This window comes from Eptatretus burgeri, chromosome 2 (assembly GCF_056783735.1).
Source record: "Eptatretus burgeri isolate ZD-2024b chromosome 2, Ebu_testis_v1, whole genome shotgun sequence".
Taxonomy (NCBI): Eukaryota; Metazoa; Chordata; class Myxini; order Myxiniformes; family Myxinidae; genus Eptatretus; species Eptatretus burgeri.
Genome location: NC_140962.1, coordinates 55,694,484 through 55,713,178, shown reverse-complemented (window position 1 = coordinate 55,713,178; position 18,695 = coordinate 55,694,484). Strand labels below are relative to the sequence as shown.

At 42.5% G+C, this 18,695-nt stretch overlaps 1 protein-coding gene across 5 annotated transcripts in view; it reads right to left on the bottom strand.

The window, feature by feature from the left end:
• The window catches only part of LOC147032087 (uncharacterized), a 101,193-nt gene that overhangs the window by 62,974 nt on the left and 19,524 nt on the right, over positions 1-18,695 (bottom strand). For 4 of the 5 annotated variants that reach the window (XR_015055028.1, XM_085869389.1, XM_085869388.1 and 1 more), the window contains exon 2: positions 15,361-16,964. Coding sequence is in view for 4 of the 5 variants with exons in the window: in XM_085869389.1 (XP_085725515.1) it covers positions 15,361-16,915 (1,555 nt within the window). In the remaining variant the exon portion in view is untranslated. Of the gene's footprint in view, positions 1-15,360; positions 16,965-18,695 lie in introns of those variants that run through there. The other variant, XM_085869391.1, reaches the window with a different exon arrangement.

The following is an 18,695-nucleotide window of genomic DNA, read 5'->3' as shown; positions in this document are numbered from 1 at the left end:
CCATACCTGCCGGCCTCTACAACTATCACCTGTCTGTTTTACCTGCCATGACCAGTGGCCTGTGTGCCATCTGTTTTGTGCCATAACTGCCAAAGCCAGCCATGCCCAGAGGACTACCTAAAATGATCCTGAATGCTTCCAACATGAACATGAATAAAATAAAATAAATGCTTCCAACATGAGCTATTATTAGAACAAAGGCACCAACACTTCAATCATTAATCTCCTCTATAAATGTCAGTCACATATATCAGTAGATCGAGACTTTTCATTTCGCATTGCTGAAGTATGTTTGTTTACTGATGTAATTTCAAGAATAATACAATGTTTTGCCACCCCATAAATTTTGCCGTCTGGGTGACCGCCTCGTTCGCCTAGTGCTTGCACTGGCCCTTCCTCCTCCCATGCCACCTCCCCCCCCCCAAGCTACCGTCCCTCCCACCTCCTACAAAACCCCTTCCCACTCCACAAAGAAATTTTCGCAAGGTGTATATTTGGAGAAGTTAGCCAAGGTGATATCGTATTTTTTCTACAAACTCTTCTTTCATCATTGAGAGTTATGCCATTAGATGAGCAGTAAAATTATCTTCAAATCAATGTAAAGGTTGTGTTTGCACCATTTTCCGTTTTTGAATAAATCAGCGATTCGCACATTTGAAAGTTCACCTGACTCGTTTGCTGAACTTACCGATCATTGTAACATCTTAATTGAGTTATTTTTCACATCTGATACCATATTTGATGATTGGATCTCACCACCTGACCAATTATACAGGTATCTGAATTCTTAGCACCCCCCCCCCATTCATTAGCATCACAAAGGTTGAAATCTCTATTCACATCTGATACCATTTTTTGATGATTGGATCTCACCACCTGACCAATTATACAGGTATCTGGATTCTTAGCACCCCCGTTCATTTGCACCACAAAGGTTGAAATCTCTCTAAAAAAAAAAAAAAAAATTGGTGTTTTTAAATCATTGAAAATATGGATCTACCCTCTGGGATGGCAAGAGGTGGCAGCTCATGTGTTTATAAGCTATGACTTATAAGAAATGACTTGAGAACCCCTATTTAGGTGCATCGTGGTAAAATAAATGTGATCCTATAAAGTTTTGCCACGATTAACATTGGGAGCACAGAGTAGGGTCACAAACAAATGGCTCATTTGCTTTTATGGAGAAGATAATGTTCACGATTCACATGTGTGTGCATGAGATCGTTTTGGTCGGATGGGTGGGGCTCGGTTGAGTTCTGATCATTACCTCACCCACGCAAAGAGAAGAGAGGGGTTAAGCAATTGGTTCATGTCCATTCGTCCGCATGTCCAAAAAAAAAAAAATTCAAATACATTCTGGCACTGGGAAGAAGATCCAAGAAAAAAAATTCAATATATTTTTATTCCTAAAGCATCAAAAGCTATTTTCCACATCAATAGTCTTAACATGAAATTCAGACATCAGTTTTAAATACAAAATATAAACTTTGATAAACTCTGAGGGGTGCTTTCACAAGTTGCACAAACATCTCTTCAGCACTGCCTGAAAAGTCAGAATTATATTTTATTTTTTCTACTCGGTTAAGTACCATTAAAATAACTTTACGTGTTGAAAACATGACCACTAATTAATAAGCACTTCGTGCACTGATCAGCGAGTCTACACAGTTTAAAACCAGAAATATATCATGGCAAGAGACTACAAGGGTAAGCTCTATTCAAGATTGATCACTCCTTCCAAATCACGTTTCAAAGTTAAAGTAGCTTTTCACAGGACGATTGAAGTCTTCCCAAACCCATTTTACAGGAAAGGCTTAACACAGAAGGACAAAACTGCTGGTGGAGAACTTGGTGCATGCCAACCATGCTTGGAATGCTCCTTTGTGGGTTTTCAATGTCAACCAAACTCCAAGTCCACGATGTAAATGCATCAATCTCGAGGTCTCAAAAGAGGTTCACAAACAGAAAACGAACAAATGCCCAAACCACCCCAGGAAAAAAAAAAAGCATTCCTGTCCTGGAGTAAATCTCTGCAGACCACTGTAGTCAGACCTGTTTCCAACTGTAGTATGTAAGAGTACCACTCTCATGCACTATAGTTCTAACTAGTATTTATACCTGGGACACACAACCAACTCATCGCCGATGCATTAAACAAACATGGAAAGGATATTATAAATGTTACAAACCCTAAAACATACAAATCCTCAACTTATGTAGTTTAAAGCTTCAAAATGGTTCCAATCTGAAAGCAGTACAACCTTATCCCCAATTTAGTCCTTTTTGTTTTAAAAAATCTAACCCATTGTGGGAAAGCCGAGCATGGTTCTCACTTGAATAATTTGCAAATGAAGGGAACTTTTAATAATGGTGAAGAGCAAAGCACATGAGCATTTTTCAAAATGTTTGCATCAGCTGGGCTATTTTCCTCTTTATGAGGTGTAGATCATTTCATCAGGCCAGTAAGCAGCTCTCAAAATGGTAGGCCCACAACTTGAGTCGTGTTCAAACGGTTAGTCAAACCTGCAATGCTGCATCACATTGTAATGAGCCCCTGTACCCACAGATGAGAAAAATGAACCACCTATGCTCGAGATTTTCATTAATTTCCCCACGTACATACAAACGGATATTATACATTCATGCATATGCCATCTTTCACTCTGCTCCACTGCACCTGATAGTAAATCAGCAAAAATATTTTAAAATTGATTTTCATGTGTGGTTTTCAGTGTTCTTATTGCTGTTGATAGTTCAATTTATTTAAGGATGCTTGCTTTAATCTGGCAACTAGAAATTCCTCATGACTTCACAAGTGTGATAAGCTGTCAACATTACTGATGAGTTCTAAGCTATCATCAAGGTGGCTATCATCATCCTAATTATTCCACCCACAACTGCGATAGACTATTGTTTTAGAAAAAGACTGTGTAATAAAGCCAAGTGCAAGATGTGTAATTCAAATGAATCTTGGTTATTCCACCGTCACTCACATTACATGTATGGGGGCGGGGAGAGGCTGTAAGGGGACATTGAACTCTCAACTTAAGCAATTGATCAACCTGAATCAAAACCATCATACAACAAGTTGGGGTTAAAGCCTACTCGACAGTGTGAAGAATAGGCCTGGTATTGACTTAATGGTGAAGATGGCTGGCTTAAGATCTTAGGGTCTTGATTTCAAACTGCTGTAAAACCGTTACATTAACACGAGGTAGGGTTGACTCAACCTAACATCCTTCTGAGGTTGGCAAAATGAGTACTAGCTTACTGGTAACAGGGGGCATTGCATCAGTGGCACGGCCATGCTTCCAGAAAATGATACAGCCAAGTAGCCACCAGCTGCATACAAATAAATAAAAAATAAGTGCAAAGAAAAAATTCAACCTGATTCTTCACATTTTCCAAACATGCAAGATATTGATAATCACTCACATTACAAAAGAAAGTCATGGAATGTTTTTGTGCAAATTTTCTGCAGTCTCCTCAAACTGACAGAAGTAAAATTATTTCTGTTGCCATACTCATCATAACAAAGTATCAAAAATAGTTTTTATTTAAATAATCGTATTTTAGGCAGGAGAGCCAGAGAATTACAGCAAGGTACGGTCACTCACATCACGTCACTCACGTTACACTTTCTAACACAAGATAAAGACGTATATGTTGATGACAACCATAATTATTCAAGTCATGTTGCCAAAGACAACATTAAAAAGCACACTTGCATCACTTCATGCAACTGCATATATTCTGTGGATAGAGTTGAAAATTGAGAGTTGTAAAATGAGACAAATAAAGCAATTGTGCACTGTACCAATGCATGTCCTCTTAAATAGTCAAATGGTTTCCTTCATGAGATAAAATGTACAGGAATATAACAGCCTTGCACTGGGCTTGTGATTGTCTACCTAAAGTTGGATCGTGAGCAAACACACACATATATATATATATATATATATATATATATATATATATATATATATATATATATATATATATATATATATATATATATATATGTATGAAGACAAGTGCCATGTACGGTAATTGCTACAAAGATACTGTACATGTGTTTCAACTATTTAAAACACCTAATACTTCAACTGGAAACAATGATGTAATAATAAGCCATCTTGATTTAGTTTAATATATGTACATGATGTATCCTGTGTGCATTTAATAGTCATTGGGCAGAGGTTTTGCAAGTTTGAAGTGACCACGGCTATTTATTGGGACAGGCTCATTGAGTCTACTAATTGTAAAGGTAAAGTAACACGAGTGATGGTACCTTGCTGGTTGATGAACCTGATTTTTTGTAAAAGAGAATATCCTGGATTTGGCCAATTCATGAATGAATCAGAAAATCGTATTTCAACAGAAACAACGGAGGATTAAGAAAGGCATTATGGGTAAACCAAACAAAGTGAGGGAATAATGGGTAATCTCAAAGCAAGTATTAGTAGCATAGGTACTTGCAATATGACGTTATCCATCCATCCATCGATCCATTGGGACCATACTCTGTGCAGAGCGTTGATGCTGCCTAAGCAGTTGCCTTGGCCATTGGGCACAATCCTCGGTGGGTTGCCACTCCGACACAGGATACCAGCAAGCTGGTACGCATTTTGCTGACCTCAGAAGAATGACAGGCAGAGTCAACCCCACCTGGTATTAATTCAACAGCCAAGCAGGATTTGAACTCAGGATCCTAGGATCCCAAACCCACCACCCTAACGATTAAGCCAACACCAGGCATATGATGTTATGACATTATGGAAAATCAGCAGCTGCCAAGAAAATCCAAGGTACTTTTCTCATTTGGTTATTGTGTCACCCGATGTTACTCATAATTCACGTTACAAACTTAAGCCTGTTGTATAAAATTATCTGTAAGCTCTCCAGCTAAATTAAATGTATTAAAATGGAGGACAACTTATAGGATAAAAAAAACACAACAACACATCCTATTTCAGAATTGGTGCATTTAGATTAGAAGATAGATTTAAAACATTATCTTTTTGTCACTCACGTTACATGCAAAATGCCAGTAAAATATCTGGTACTGATGGGAATGTTTGGAAAAATGTATATAAAAATAAACCTTTTCTCATAAATCCTTAATATCTGTTTTATGAATATTGTAGCATCAAAGGTTCAACCAACGTCACACTCGTCGGAGTGGTAGGTAAAAGTCGTGCGATGTTCCAAGCAGCTCAACTCCGATGGAAACGTTCCGAGATTAATGGCGAACAATGTGCGCATATGTCGTGAGGAGACATGCGAAAACCTGAGCTTTTGTAAAACTAACGAGTTGAATCCCCATAACCCAAACAAAAAGAACCAGTCGATGGTGGAATTGCCAAGATTGAGAATTATATACATTGAGAAGTTTTTTAAAACATATATATAAAAGGACTGAGGTGCCACACATCAGATTCACCGACGGGGAAAGGGCCAATAACCAGGGGACTCAGCTCTGGTGGTCGTGGGGACAAACAGACGATGAGGGAACAATGAGGATGATGGGTGGCAGGTCGCAGGCAGACAAAACCGGGCACAGGACAAATAAAACAGCCAGAGGCAAGCAAGCAGGACAACCTCCTCAGCACTCTCCACTCTTCATGTTCCCCGTTCTCCTCAGACCAACTGCTCCATCTCATCATATTCACCTCAACCTCCCTCTCCCCGTCATCTCAGACTCCTAACCGCCCGATCAGGCCCCTCCCTCAGCAACAAAAAACTCAACCCCCCTCTAGGCGATCTGAGTTCCGCCCCTTGGGATGAGACGATAGCTCCTCCCCTCACCCTCTTTCCGAGTATCCCGGTGCCCCTCGGTAGAGGTAGACAAAGAGGTTTGACACACGATTTCCTTACCATAATCCGTAACAAATTACCACACACCATCCCCTATATGGTGCACATTCAAACAAGACATCCTTAAGCTGACATGTCCATATTTATTACATCAAGATGGGCTAACTACTATTACGAGGACGATGCTACACTACATTCCTTAAGTGCTCTTTGGGAATATCTAACCCCCACCCCCACAAACAAACATAACAATATATTATACAATTTAGCTGATTATAATCAAATGCTGGCTGTGAAAAGGGGCACGTAGGCCATAGGCCGTAAACATGGATCGGGTTTGGACAAGAATCGATGGTAAAAAGAAGCCAATTTCACACCAAGTACATCAACTGTACAACGCAACGGAAGATGGACTCGATGAGGAGGGGAAATAAAAATATAAATAAAAACGATGAGAAAGGCAACATTGGCCTTCAAATATATTGTCAATCAAGCCTGTTGTGAGATGCCTTGCATTATCTTTGCTCTCCCATATGTGACGTCGACCCTTATTTTGTGAATGGCGCAACAAATGTTGAACAACTCTGCCGCCAGTTGGCATTGAAAAAAAAAAGTGCATCATGAAGCTGCTAATCAATACAACACACCTGTTCTTTCGTGTGTATGCGTGTGTTTGTGTCACTCCTTTCCACCCACTGGTAGGTCAGCTGGGTTGAATCCACCAACAACTAATCTGAGATTAAAAAAAAAAAAATGGCCAGGTGGGTTGGTATGCGAAGCCAAAAACTTCTTCAGAGCAGTCATATTTGCAATCGCCATGCCCTTCCGACAATTTTCCCTTCAGTTGAAAACGACCAAAGCGACTTTTAGAAGGATCAAATATCGAAAGGTTGGAGTAGATAGGAGTCACAGGTATTGTGAAGGCCACAATAAGTATAGGCCTCGTAAATCAGGCCTCTGGTGTCAGCCTCTGGGCTAGTGATTTTGGAATCCATCTGAGCTAGAAAAACACGATGTATTATATATACACAGTGGCAGCGGCCATGTTTTTGCTGCAAACCTGGGTAATTTTTCAGGAGCAATTGAGACAGTGGTCTGTTGCCTATACGCCACCCAAATAACAATGTGGAATTCTCTCGAGTCAGGGTTTTTTTACCACGAGTCCTTGCTATCATTTCTGACTATTTTCTTAAACGACGTTACAAAGGACCATAAAACTCACATGTCATTATGAGGGTCTTGTCCAAGGAGTTTGAGGAATCCTGAGACGTCACGATAGAAAACACCCGTTATTATTATTATTATTTACTTTTAACGATGTGCATCAGGTGGACGATAATTTGTTTCGGGTCATTTATTGGCACAATTAGGCTACTCATGGTCACTTGAGAGCTGTAATTTAATGGGGTTTTCACATACATCGTAGGTTTGTCAGTTGGACAGGTGACAAACTTCCCGGTCCATGAAATGGACAGGTGGTGGGCCATGAAATGTATGAGCCATGCTGCTGCTGTTTTAATCGTGGTTTCTGTGAAGTTGGGGATAGCATGATGGGGGAGGGGGAAACAGTTAAATATTCCACCATTTCGATGTGTTAATGAAGAAATATGAAATGATCGATATGGGGATGCCATTTTGCTCTTATGAGGGAGAGGAGGGGAGGAGGGAGGACAGAGTTGGGGTTGGGATTATGAGGGTGGGGGGTGTAGCAAAGATGGGACAGAGTTGGGAGAGAAAAGTTGTGGCTTTGGGGAGGGGGAGTTGAGGAGCTGTTGGGGGGGTTGGGGGGTGTGGGAGTTGGAGTTGAAATCACATTTTACATTGCACAAATGTTCCATGGGTCCCTGCAAAGGGAAATAATGCTGCAATGTTTGTGCATTTGAATTATGACTTATTATCCCAGGATAAATAACTCAATGATGCTGACGAGTCAGGTCAGGTCAGGTATGGGAGCATGTGCCAGAACAGCGCGTCGCTGCGTCCACTTTCCACCGGTACTCCAGGGACCTCTGTATGGCCATCCTCCAGGCAGATGACAGGCCCATCCCCATCTCCTTGAGATGCCGGTCAACCTGCTGCAACCACGAGCCACGTGATTGGTCCATTGGCCTCGTCCACTCACGAGACTCCCTTGCTGAGAGAATCTGGTGAGCAGGATCAGCATCAGGAAAACGAGCCACATGTCCATACAGCCGCAACTGACGCTCACGGACCATGCAGGTAACAAATCTCATCCGAGTCTCTCTCAGCAACCGCTCGTTGGATACAAAATCCGACCAGCGATAGTCAAGGATTCTTTGAAGAGACCTGGTACCAAAGGAATTAAGTCTCCGTCTCAGATCCTTGATCAGAGTCCAAGTCTCACATCCATAGTCAAGACTGGAAGCACCAAGGACCTGAAGACTTGGACTTTCATTCTCCCGCACAGGTACCGGCAGCGCCACACCCCATGATCCAGTGAATCCATGACTCCCCAGGCCTGACCAAGATGTCTATTGACCTCTGACTCATAGCCAGCAGAAACATGAATATCACTGCCTAGGTAAGTGAATCTCTCCACGACCTCAACATCCTCATCACAAACAGACACAGACAGGACAGCAGCAATCAAGATGCCATTGAAAGCCTGGATCTAAGGTTTGACCCAAGAAACCAGTAATCCCAGTGGCTCCAACTCCTCATTCAGCACCTCGAGGGTCCCGAAAGGGATATCTAGAGTCTCCGCAAAGATGACTGCATCATCTGTGAAATCAAGGTCCGAGATCCTGACATTCACAAATGATGCACCGCAGCTTGATCTCTCCGACATCCTCCAGAGAATCCAGTCCATACAAGTGCTGAAAAGTGTGGGGGCCAGTACCCACCCCTGAGAAACTCCAGTAACAAATGGAAATAAGTCAGAGATGGTACCACCACATTTCACAGTACTCTCAGTACCAGAGTGGAGTTCAGACATAAGATCGATCAGTTTTGGTGGCACCCCACGAAGACCAAGAATCCTCCAGAGGGCATCCCGATTCACTGAATCAAACGCGTTACAGAGATCAACATAGGCTGAAAGCAGCCCCTGCCGAAACTCTCATCTGCGTTCGGTGAGGACCGGAAGAGCAAGGATACGGTCAATCGTTAACCTCTTTGGTGTAAAGCCTGACTGCTCTGGACGCTGGTGCTCAAGAAGATGGTGGCGAACCCTATCAAGAATTATCCAAGCAAAGACCTTGCCCGGCACTGAAAGCAGCGTCACCCCTCGGTAGTTGTTGCAGTCTTGGAGATCACCCTTCCCTTTCCAGCAAGGGACAATAAGGCCCCTCGTCCAATCAGTTGGGATGATGCTGATGTTCCAGGCAGAGCACAAAACTGCATGCAACGACATGAGTGCAGCATTTCCACCAGCCTTGAGAAGTTCAGTATGGATGCCACAGATCCCTGGAGCTTCACTCCATTTCAACCGGTCCACAGCAGCCCGTGTTTCCACAAGCGAAGGTAGACCACAGTTGATTGGAGGGTCAGCAACAGGGATTGTAACAACCTTGACGTCCAACTCGACAGCTGGTGGATCAGCCTGGTACAACCGCTCAAAGTAACCGGCCCAGCGGACCTTCACTTCAGACTCCTCTGTCAAGAGCCGAACCACTCTCTGCTCCAACTGCAGTGCTCCGAGGGATGGGCTTGGATGAACGCAATGTGCAAATTCCCCTGTAAGCGGAACGAGAATCACCTGTCCACATGTGATGCTCTACCCCCTCACAGATTCCTCGCACATCGGCCTCCTTGTCCGCCCTTAGTGCACGTACAGTTTTACACTTCAGCTCCCTGAACAGCTCAGCTCTGACATTCAGCCTGGCCCTGCGACTCTGGTCAATGGTATCCAGTGTCCCTGGAGAGAGAAAATTCTTCTTTGCCCTGCGGTGAGTTCCAAGACATCCACCGGCAACATCAAGGATGGTGGTCTTGAAGGCACTCCACAACTTTTCAGGACCCCCCAAAGCACACAGACCCCCCAAGCGTCCACTCAGCCTGTTCGCAAACTCCTCAGCTGCCCACTCATCCTTGAGCTTGCCAACATCCAGCCGAGGCTGGGATGGTACAATTCTGCCGGATTTAAGGTGCAGCTTTAAAGTTGTTACAACAAGCCGGTGGTCAGTACTGAGGAACTGAGCACTCTGGTAAACCCTGCAGTTCTGGATCATCCTACAGCGACCATCAACGAGGACATGGTCAATCTTCTTTGCCACACCGCTAGCGTTGGAATACCAAGTCCAGCGATGAGCTTGTGGGCGCTGAAACCAAGAACCAGCCCCCCTAATTCATGACTTCTTGCAAGGTCAAGGAACTTAGTGCTAGTCTGGTTCATAGTTCCTGACCCATGGGGACAAACACATGTCTCATAACTGGCTCTATCAGTTCCAGTCATTGCATTGAAATCCCCCAAGACTAGAAGTGCATCTCATCTGGGGCACTGATCAACCACAGACTCGAGCGTGGCGTAGAATGCATCCTTCACGGTGAGATCACTCACCTCAGTCAGAGCATAGACAGAGACCAGAGAAATGACACCTAAGAGAATGCCGAATCCTTCGTCTCATAATATGCTCGTTGACCGGTGTTACCTTAATTGTCATTGAGGTCAGCTTATTTGACACACCTACAGCAACTCCTTGAGTATGGCAACCATCAGAGTGACCAGGCCAATAGTAGGTGTCACCACCCACCATTATCTCTCCGCAATCCGGTCTCCAAACCTCAGAGAGAGCTGCAATTCCGATGTCTAAACGCTTGAGCTCAGATGATAACAGAGACAGGTGATCATCCTCTTCGGGATAGGATATTCCAGGCACCCACCCGAAGGGACTGCCTTAGGTTAACCCAAGGAGACCGCCGTCTGGTGGACGACACCTCAGCACCACTCCGACACACTCTCCCGCAATCTGACTCGGGAATGTTACCCCGTGGTTTCCCTCCTATCATTTAAGATTGGGGGTCCCGAAGGCTTTGCCCCAATCCCATCATCCGGTGAGCTGCCCTGTGAAGGGAAGCTGCACAGGAGGTACTCCCACGGAGTGGGTTTTCAGATTTTTTTTTGCGTTTTTGTGTTTTTCTGAATGAAGGGTTTTACGGTGGCCGGAGTGCAAATCTTGCCACCAAACTCCTAATAAGAAGTAACCCAACTGCAGGAGGACGTCCGCAGACACAGTTGGGCACTAGATATGGATGGCCGTTGGCTCACAAGGAGCTCCTCCGCCCTTTGAAAGGTTTTGTTTTTAATCCTGCTCGGTGTCCATATCCAAACACCCTCCTCACCAAAAAACCTGGTGGGGGAGACGGTTTAGTCGCTGCCAACCCAACCATGGAACAGGTTCGTACAGGTTTACATGGTTACTGTAGCAGGTCACAGATCTAACCTGACCTGACTGCTGACGAGTGAACAGTGTGTATGACTGGTGTTGGCATAATGGTTATGGTGGTGGGCTTGGAATCCTTGGATCCTGAGTTCAAATCCCACTCGGCTGTTGAATCAATAGCAGGTGGGGTGGACTCTGCCTGTCATCCTTCCGAGGTCAGCAAAATGAGTGCCGGCTTGCTGGTATCCTGTGCGGGAGTGGCGCCAGGATTGTGCCCAATAGCCAAGGAGACTGCTTAGGCAGCACCAACGCCCTGCATCGGGTCTGGTCCCAATGTATGGATGGAAGAGTGTGTGGGATTTGTTACTTTATTGTGGTACGGCCGTTACTGAACCATCGATCATGAATACCTGAACTTTGGATACACTTTACCAGATTTGGTGATGTAATGGAGAGATTCTCCGCTGTAAGTCTCAGAGATCGGATGTTCGAACCCCTGCCGAGTCAAAACAAAGACTAACCAGAGTTGGTGTCAAAGCCATCCAATGCTCTCCTGTTTATACATTTATCGTCTTTTAAACGACTCGTCTAATAATTAATTAATTAATATTTTTTATAAAGCATTGCGGTGAAGTCTGATCCAAATAATTTTAAAGCAATATATGTATTTGTATATTGTAATCAGTAACAAGCACGCAAGTGAGCACGATATACGCCCGAACAAGAAGGTATATACAGAATTGTGCTACAACATGAAAAACAGCATCCTGGTTGCAATGGCAACCACTTTAGATGACGAACATATGTCACAACACACCGTCTCCACAGTCTGTACCTATGTACCAGATATGAAACATGACAGTTGAAAACTTTGGGAGTTGGAGTGCAGACAGGAACAGATGGAAAACAGCATCCTGGTTGCCATGGCAACCACTTTAGATGGCAAACGTATGTCACGACACACCGTCTCCACAATCTGTACCTATGTACCAAATATGAAACGTGAAAGTTGAAAAATTTGGGAGTTATAGTGTGGACAGGAACGGACAGAAACAGCATCCTGGTTGCCATGGCAACCACTTTAGATGACGAACGTATGTCACGACACACCGTCTCCACAGTCTGTACCTATGTACCAAATATGAAACATGAAAGTTGAAAACTTTGGGAGTTATAGTGCGGACAGGGACGGACGGACAGACGACTGGTATCACATAATATACCCCGATATGTGTACATATATATATATATATATATATATATATATATATATATATATATATATATATATATATATATATATATATATATATATATATATATATATATATATATATATATATCGGGCATATAAAAAATAGTGTGGTAGATAAAAACATTAGAAAGGAAAAAATAACTTGCACCAAAAACTTTAACATTTTCACGCTCACGCTGAAACTGAAGCCGACGCTGATGCTGACGCTCACGCCGGGGGTATCGCTGTAGCTCTGTTCTTCAAACAGGCGAGCTAAAAATGGTACTTGCTGTTTCCTCGCTCGATGCTCAGCATTTAGAGAATAGACCCTAGACAAACAACCATAGGTCAAGCAACCATTGTGCACAGAGTTAACGGACATAATGGCCTCCTCCCAAGGAAGTGAAGAGTAGCTCCCCCATCCCCCAACAATTTAACATGGCCAATCTTTGTGGAAAAACAAACTTCAAAAGACCCCCCCCCCAATATATAAACCTGAATTTGAAACCGAAGTATACCAATATTTTAGTCCTGAATGTGATATCGCTTAAAAAAAAAAAAGAGAAAAATTAAATAAACTACCCTTGGGTAAAGGATAAAAAATGTAAATAATAGCTCAGCATCGATTCTGTGAGTCCCATAATCTACCCAATAATGAACTGGGAAGGGGTGGGGGGGGTATGCTCTCAACCATTACACCAAGCCCAAAATGCTCTTCTTCATTAAAAAAATAATAATAATAATAATAATAATAATAATAATAATAATAATAAATAAAAAACCAGAAAAAGATCAACAAGACGGACATAACTTGGATGCTTCACAGACTGGTCTCCATGAATATGCAGGAGGGTGACCAATTTATAGTTGAGCCAAGAATTAAACCACAACTCAGATCAAAGGCAAGTGCACTACCCCAACATGATGCTATCAGTCTTGTGTTTGTATCACCATCATGTACCATGCTCTCGAGCAGGGGTAGGCAAAGTTTTTGCACAGAAGAGCCAAACAAAACTAAAACCTTTCACAGTTCATGCACAAAGAGCCAATTATACAATTTAAACACACAATTAGCATAGCCGACTTCATTATGGAAGTGTAATTGTTAAAAACCAAGTTTATATTGTACTTCCATTGCCATTTTCTGTTCAAGTAATGTCCAACTCATTGTTGAAGATTTGGGATTCCAGATAACTAAGTAAAAAGTAAGATTAAACTATTCAATTCCTTGCAGAGATGGACTGATTGAAAGACATCTTGACCAGTCAAAACGCAATGAAACGACAGACTCGGGAATACAAGCAACAATAAGATCAGTCTCCATGCCGTGGGTGTGTTGGTGCAGGGCAGGCCAGAGATACGACTCGTGGACAGGCCTGGGACAAGAAACAACAACATGATGAGCGGGTAGGACAGTGGGTGGATCTAAATGAAATGAACATCGACCACAAAATTACACCAGTGATCTTTTGTAAATATGTTTTATAAACAAATATCGCAATATTTTGAAGTGTTAAGCCTGTTTATATGTGCATTTGCACCAATCTACTGTTCTGTTTTTGCGTGAGGCTGATGCTGTGTCCCTCCACCAGTACACTGTTACTCATTTTGCTAACCTCAGAAGGATGACAGGCTAAGTTAACCCCACCTGGTGTTAATTCAGCAGCCAACGGGGCTCAAACTCAGGATCCTAAGATCCGAAGCCAAAACCAGGCTTATATCAATAAACAAGCCACATTGGGATCATAGAAGAACAATATATGGCTCACGACCCATAGTTGCTGACCCCTGCTCCAAAGTCCATACAGACAGTCGATTCTGGTGAAACAGTTTATTGGCTTGGCCTTACAATCCCGGATGGGTCACCACTCGCACGAAGCATACTCAACCGGAGCAGGAATTAGGAATTTGTTCAGGGTGCTGGCGATAGCTCGCCTACTCTTCGCAAAAGACACCGTTGGATCTTTAACCTTCATCAAAGAGTGCTGACAGATAGGTCCTCCGACTTCATATATCCAATGGATGCCAAACACATTGATGTGTTTGTTGCCTTATCTGAAACACCAGGTGTTTCATCAACTGTTGTTTTGTTTTATATTTTATTTTTTATAACATCTTCAACTTTTAGCCATTCAACTTGTATATACACACAAATATTAGGTTTGTGCAGGCCTGCAATAACATTTTCACAATTCCAAAAATAAATCTCAGAGAGGCACGAAAATTCAAAGCTTCCGTTTTTGTGGGACACCTTCAATTACCACCAATTAAACTGCCAACATCTTGCAATGATCAGAGTGAACAGCAGCAGATAGGGAGGGTACTCAGAAATAGCCTCCGATATGTAACCATGGAGACATTCTTTTCAATCTCATGCGTCAACAGGATTTGCTATCTTCTGAATCCTATCAGCGTATGTGATAATCTCTAAAAACAGGATTTTTTTCATCCACACAAAATTGTGGCAAACTCTGCACCAACCAAGCAAAGTGATGTCTTCCAAAATACCAACTTGGCAAACAATGATGAAAAGTAGAAATATTCAATTACCCCAAACTTTGATTTGCTATGCCAAAAACAGAATGAACAAATGGTAGATCTTTATACCAATTCAGCAAAAACTTTGCAGCTCAATGAAACTTGTGTTCATAGTTATCTAGGTCTTCAGTTAGAAAGTCAAAAGCAGGCTCTCAAAATTTGAAGGAAAAAAAACAAAACAAAACAAAACAATAGTTCTGATTTAAGTGTGTCAGTATAATATTGGAATATAGGAAGAAAAAAAAAAACTAACTAACTGTTAAAACAAAAGTACGAGATGTGTGCAAAGCAACATGGCTGATGCAATTCAGAGGATTCCAAAAATATGCCCATTTCTGATTTTTTTTTTGTATCTTGTGCAAACAAAATGGCTCATGCAGGCTTTTGACTCCAAAAAGTTCAAGCATGATACATCGATTAAATTCCCACCTCTAAATGGTGCAGAGATTACTTGTAATGGTCGTAGTTGAACTTGTTCCTCCGTGGAATATATTCCATTTCGGTGGAGCAGCTGGTCAGCTGAACCAACTTTACTCAGGACACGATCCTGATGAAACTCCTCACTCCAATCAGCTGAATGACTCTGCAGTCTCTCCCGCTCCGCAAGCCAAACGTCCTTTTGTGTACCATTACCTCCTCGGACGGAGCGAGGAAGTAGTGGACTTTGGGCTGGAGAAGCAGCTGGAGAGTTGTGCGGTGAGCTTAGCTGACGTGTTGTTGTGATGGCATAGGCTGGAGCTACAACAGGGTGGTGACTTGTGTGGCCACGATTGCCATGACCAAGGGCTAACAGTGTAGATGGCGAGTGCTGGATACCATTTAGAGCCCCCTGTAAAGGACTCTGGGATGATGATCCCAGTCGGGAACACATATAGGGGGCTCGACTTTCTACTCCAGGAATGGTAACTCCACCAACAATCTCCAAATCTTGAACACACCAACTGGATGCTTCAGCTGAGGCAACATTTGCCACTTCTTGAATCACCATTTTGCTGGCATTAACCTCAGGTATATTGTCACCACTAGTTTCAATTCCTAAAGACCATTCAAGTATACAACTGGAAAAAATGTCCACTTGATTTTTCATATCATCACTTATAGGGGGTCTCTCAATAATTGTTGAACTCAATTTTGATTTATCAACCTCTTGCTCACAAATATGTCCCATCACATGCTGTTGCACAATAGCCTCTTCAATGTCTGCCAGGAGATTGTCTGTTTCATTCATATTAACCTCTGGTTCTGGTGCTGAGTAGAAGCTATTTGCATCAGTCTCTGAGCTGGGCGTTCTCACCACCTGCTGTTGACTAACATTTGTCACCTGCAGAGCTGGCTCCTGATGAGGGGGCACATGGCTGACCTTTAATCCTTCAGTGTCCTGAATTGCAGTCTCAGCTGGAAGCTTCTCAGGTGAGTCACTAGCTTCACTACGACTGACAGCTCGGCGTCGGCGTATCCCCAAAAAGCCACCCGTGCTGCCAATAGAATCAAGCTTCCCCTTCTTCTTGCTAGTTGCATCACCTTTCCCACGGCCCATCCAGCCTTTAGACACCACATCTCGGCTAGACTGCCCCAATGTGTTCTCTTCTGCACGACGGAGCTTCGCATCCTGATTGCCCATCTGGCCTGCACAGCAAGCATGCAGATCACAACCAGAACAAAAGCTTTTTCCTTTTTCAAATGAACAATTAAAAGATGGGACGTACCAGGTCTCAGAGCTGACTGCAGCAGAGTTTCCTGTTGCCGATGATAATACCAGAATGGCTTCTAGTCCCGCTCCTTCCTCATCCTCAGCTGGATGCGCAAGGCAGCCGAATAATGAGCTTTCCCTCCCCCGAGAATGCTTACAGTCTTCAACGGCCCTCCAATCGGCTCGCTCTCCGCAGCGGCACTGGCTGACAGCTCCTGGCGCGGTGTAAGGCCGTATGTAGCAGATGTCGCACAAGTGTTGGCTGAGTTTTAGAATGCTGCACCTGCTTTCCATGCTGCTCCGACTACCCAGTAAAGAAAAGGAGCCTCAGCATCCAGCCAGACTGCAAAAGTAAAAGGCAGATTATGTAGGGCAGCAAATCCATACAAAAGAAAAAGATTATAACTTTCACATCAATAATAGGTTATGAAGGAGGAAAATGATTGGTTTGCAAACAATTACTTAAGCAAAACCTGGTCAGGAGGGGAAATGGGAATTTTGAATCCAATATATGTGCCTTCCATTAAAAAAAAAGTTCCCTGTTTTATAGCACATCTAATAACATTAGGTTTCTCATTAGGTTTATATATCAAAAGGATATGATCAGGAATCAATCAATATGATCACAGCAATCCATCTCATTTTCTTGGCTACTTCTGTACATAATAAGCACTTTGCAATTCATGTTTCAAGTGCCAATGTTCATGTTACAAAGTCTTGCAAGGGTTGGTGGAAATTAGATTATCGATTACAATATTTACAATTACGTTGAAAAAAAAAAAATAACAAACAAAAAAAAAAAACACGTGCAGTTGAATACTATTACAAAATGCAGGTGCCAAGCATAGATGAACAATATTGAGGTGGTCTTCCAGAAAAAGTCTTCTTATAGGCAACTTAGCTACTCCACTAGTTTCAACCACAAGTATACGTACAGTAAAGTTAAGTTTCAATATTAACAACTTTATTACCCTGCGTTCGCGAAGCGAAAAGCGGGGTTGGGCGATCGTTCGCTTACGTGTGCCGTACGTACGTGTCTGCATTTTACAATTCATTTTCTCAGCAACCATTAATCTGATTGACACAAAATTTTCCAAGGAGGTGCGCAGCCTCCTGTATAATTTATTTAGTCATAGTTATGACGTCATCGGTCACGTGGTACAGGCGCAATGTTGGAAAAACCGAAAAACTTTGCACCTCAATATCTCTGAAACCACTCCATGGGGAAAAAAATTTACACATGGCCAATTGTCAAGTACTCCTAATGGGGAATAAAATTAGTTAATGATGTCATCGCCGTCTTCATCATGAAATCATAATTCGATAAGTAATGAAAAAAATTTCTTTGCAACTTGGTCCAATCAACATGAAATTTGAAACATAGGTGTGCCTCTCCTGGAGGAATATATAATGATAATTTTGTTATAGATCTTGCGGTACAAGTACCATCTTGGGGGGGGGGGGCATTAAAATAAAAATTCCCCACCCCCTTTTTCTCCAAAACCACTCCATGGAAATAATTGAAACATCGCTCATTGTAATGTACTCCCCGTGGGAATAACATTTGATGACATCATCGGTGCCTTTATTATGATGCCATACTTCAACAAGTGCAACGCTTGATCCGGACAGTAAGAAAAAAAAAATTCTCTGCAATTGTTGGTCCGATTGGCAAAATTTTCCACATCGGTGCACGTCCTCTTGTATAGTTTTTTTTTTTAGTCATGATTATGATGTCATAGGTCACGTGGTACAGGCGCCATCTGGGAAAAACTGAAAAAAAAAAAAAAAAAAAAAAAAAAAAAAAAAAAACTTTACACCTCTGTCCGAAACTGCTCCATGAAAAAAAATTACACATGGCTCATTGTCAAGCACTCCTCATGGGGAATAAGATATGTTAATGATGTCATCGGTGCCTTCATTATGACGTCATGATTTGACAAGTGCAATGCTTGATCCAGTCAGCATGAAAATTTTTTTATCTGCAATTGTTGAAACTGCCAACCAATCAATGCAAAACTTCAACTAATTGATCAACTACCCATGGCAAATATAGTTTGATAAAAGTGACATA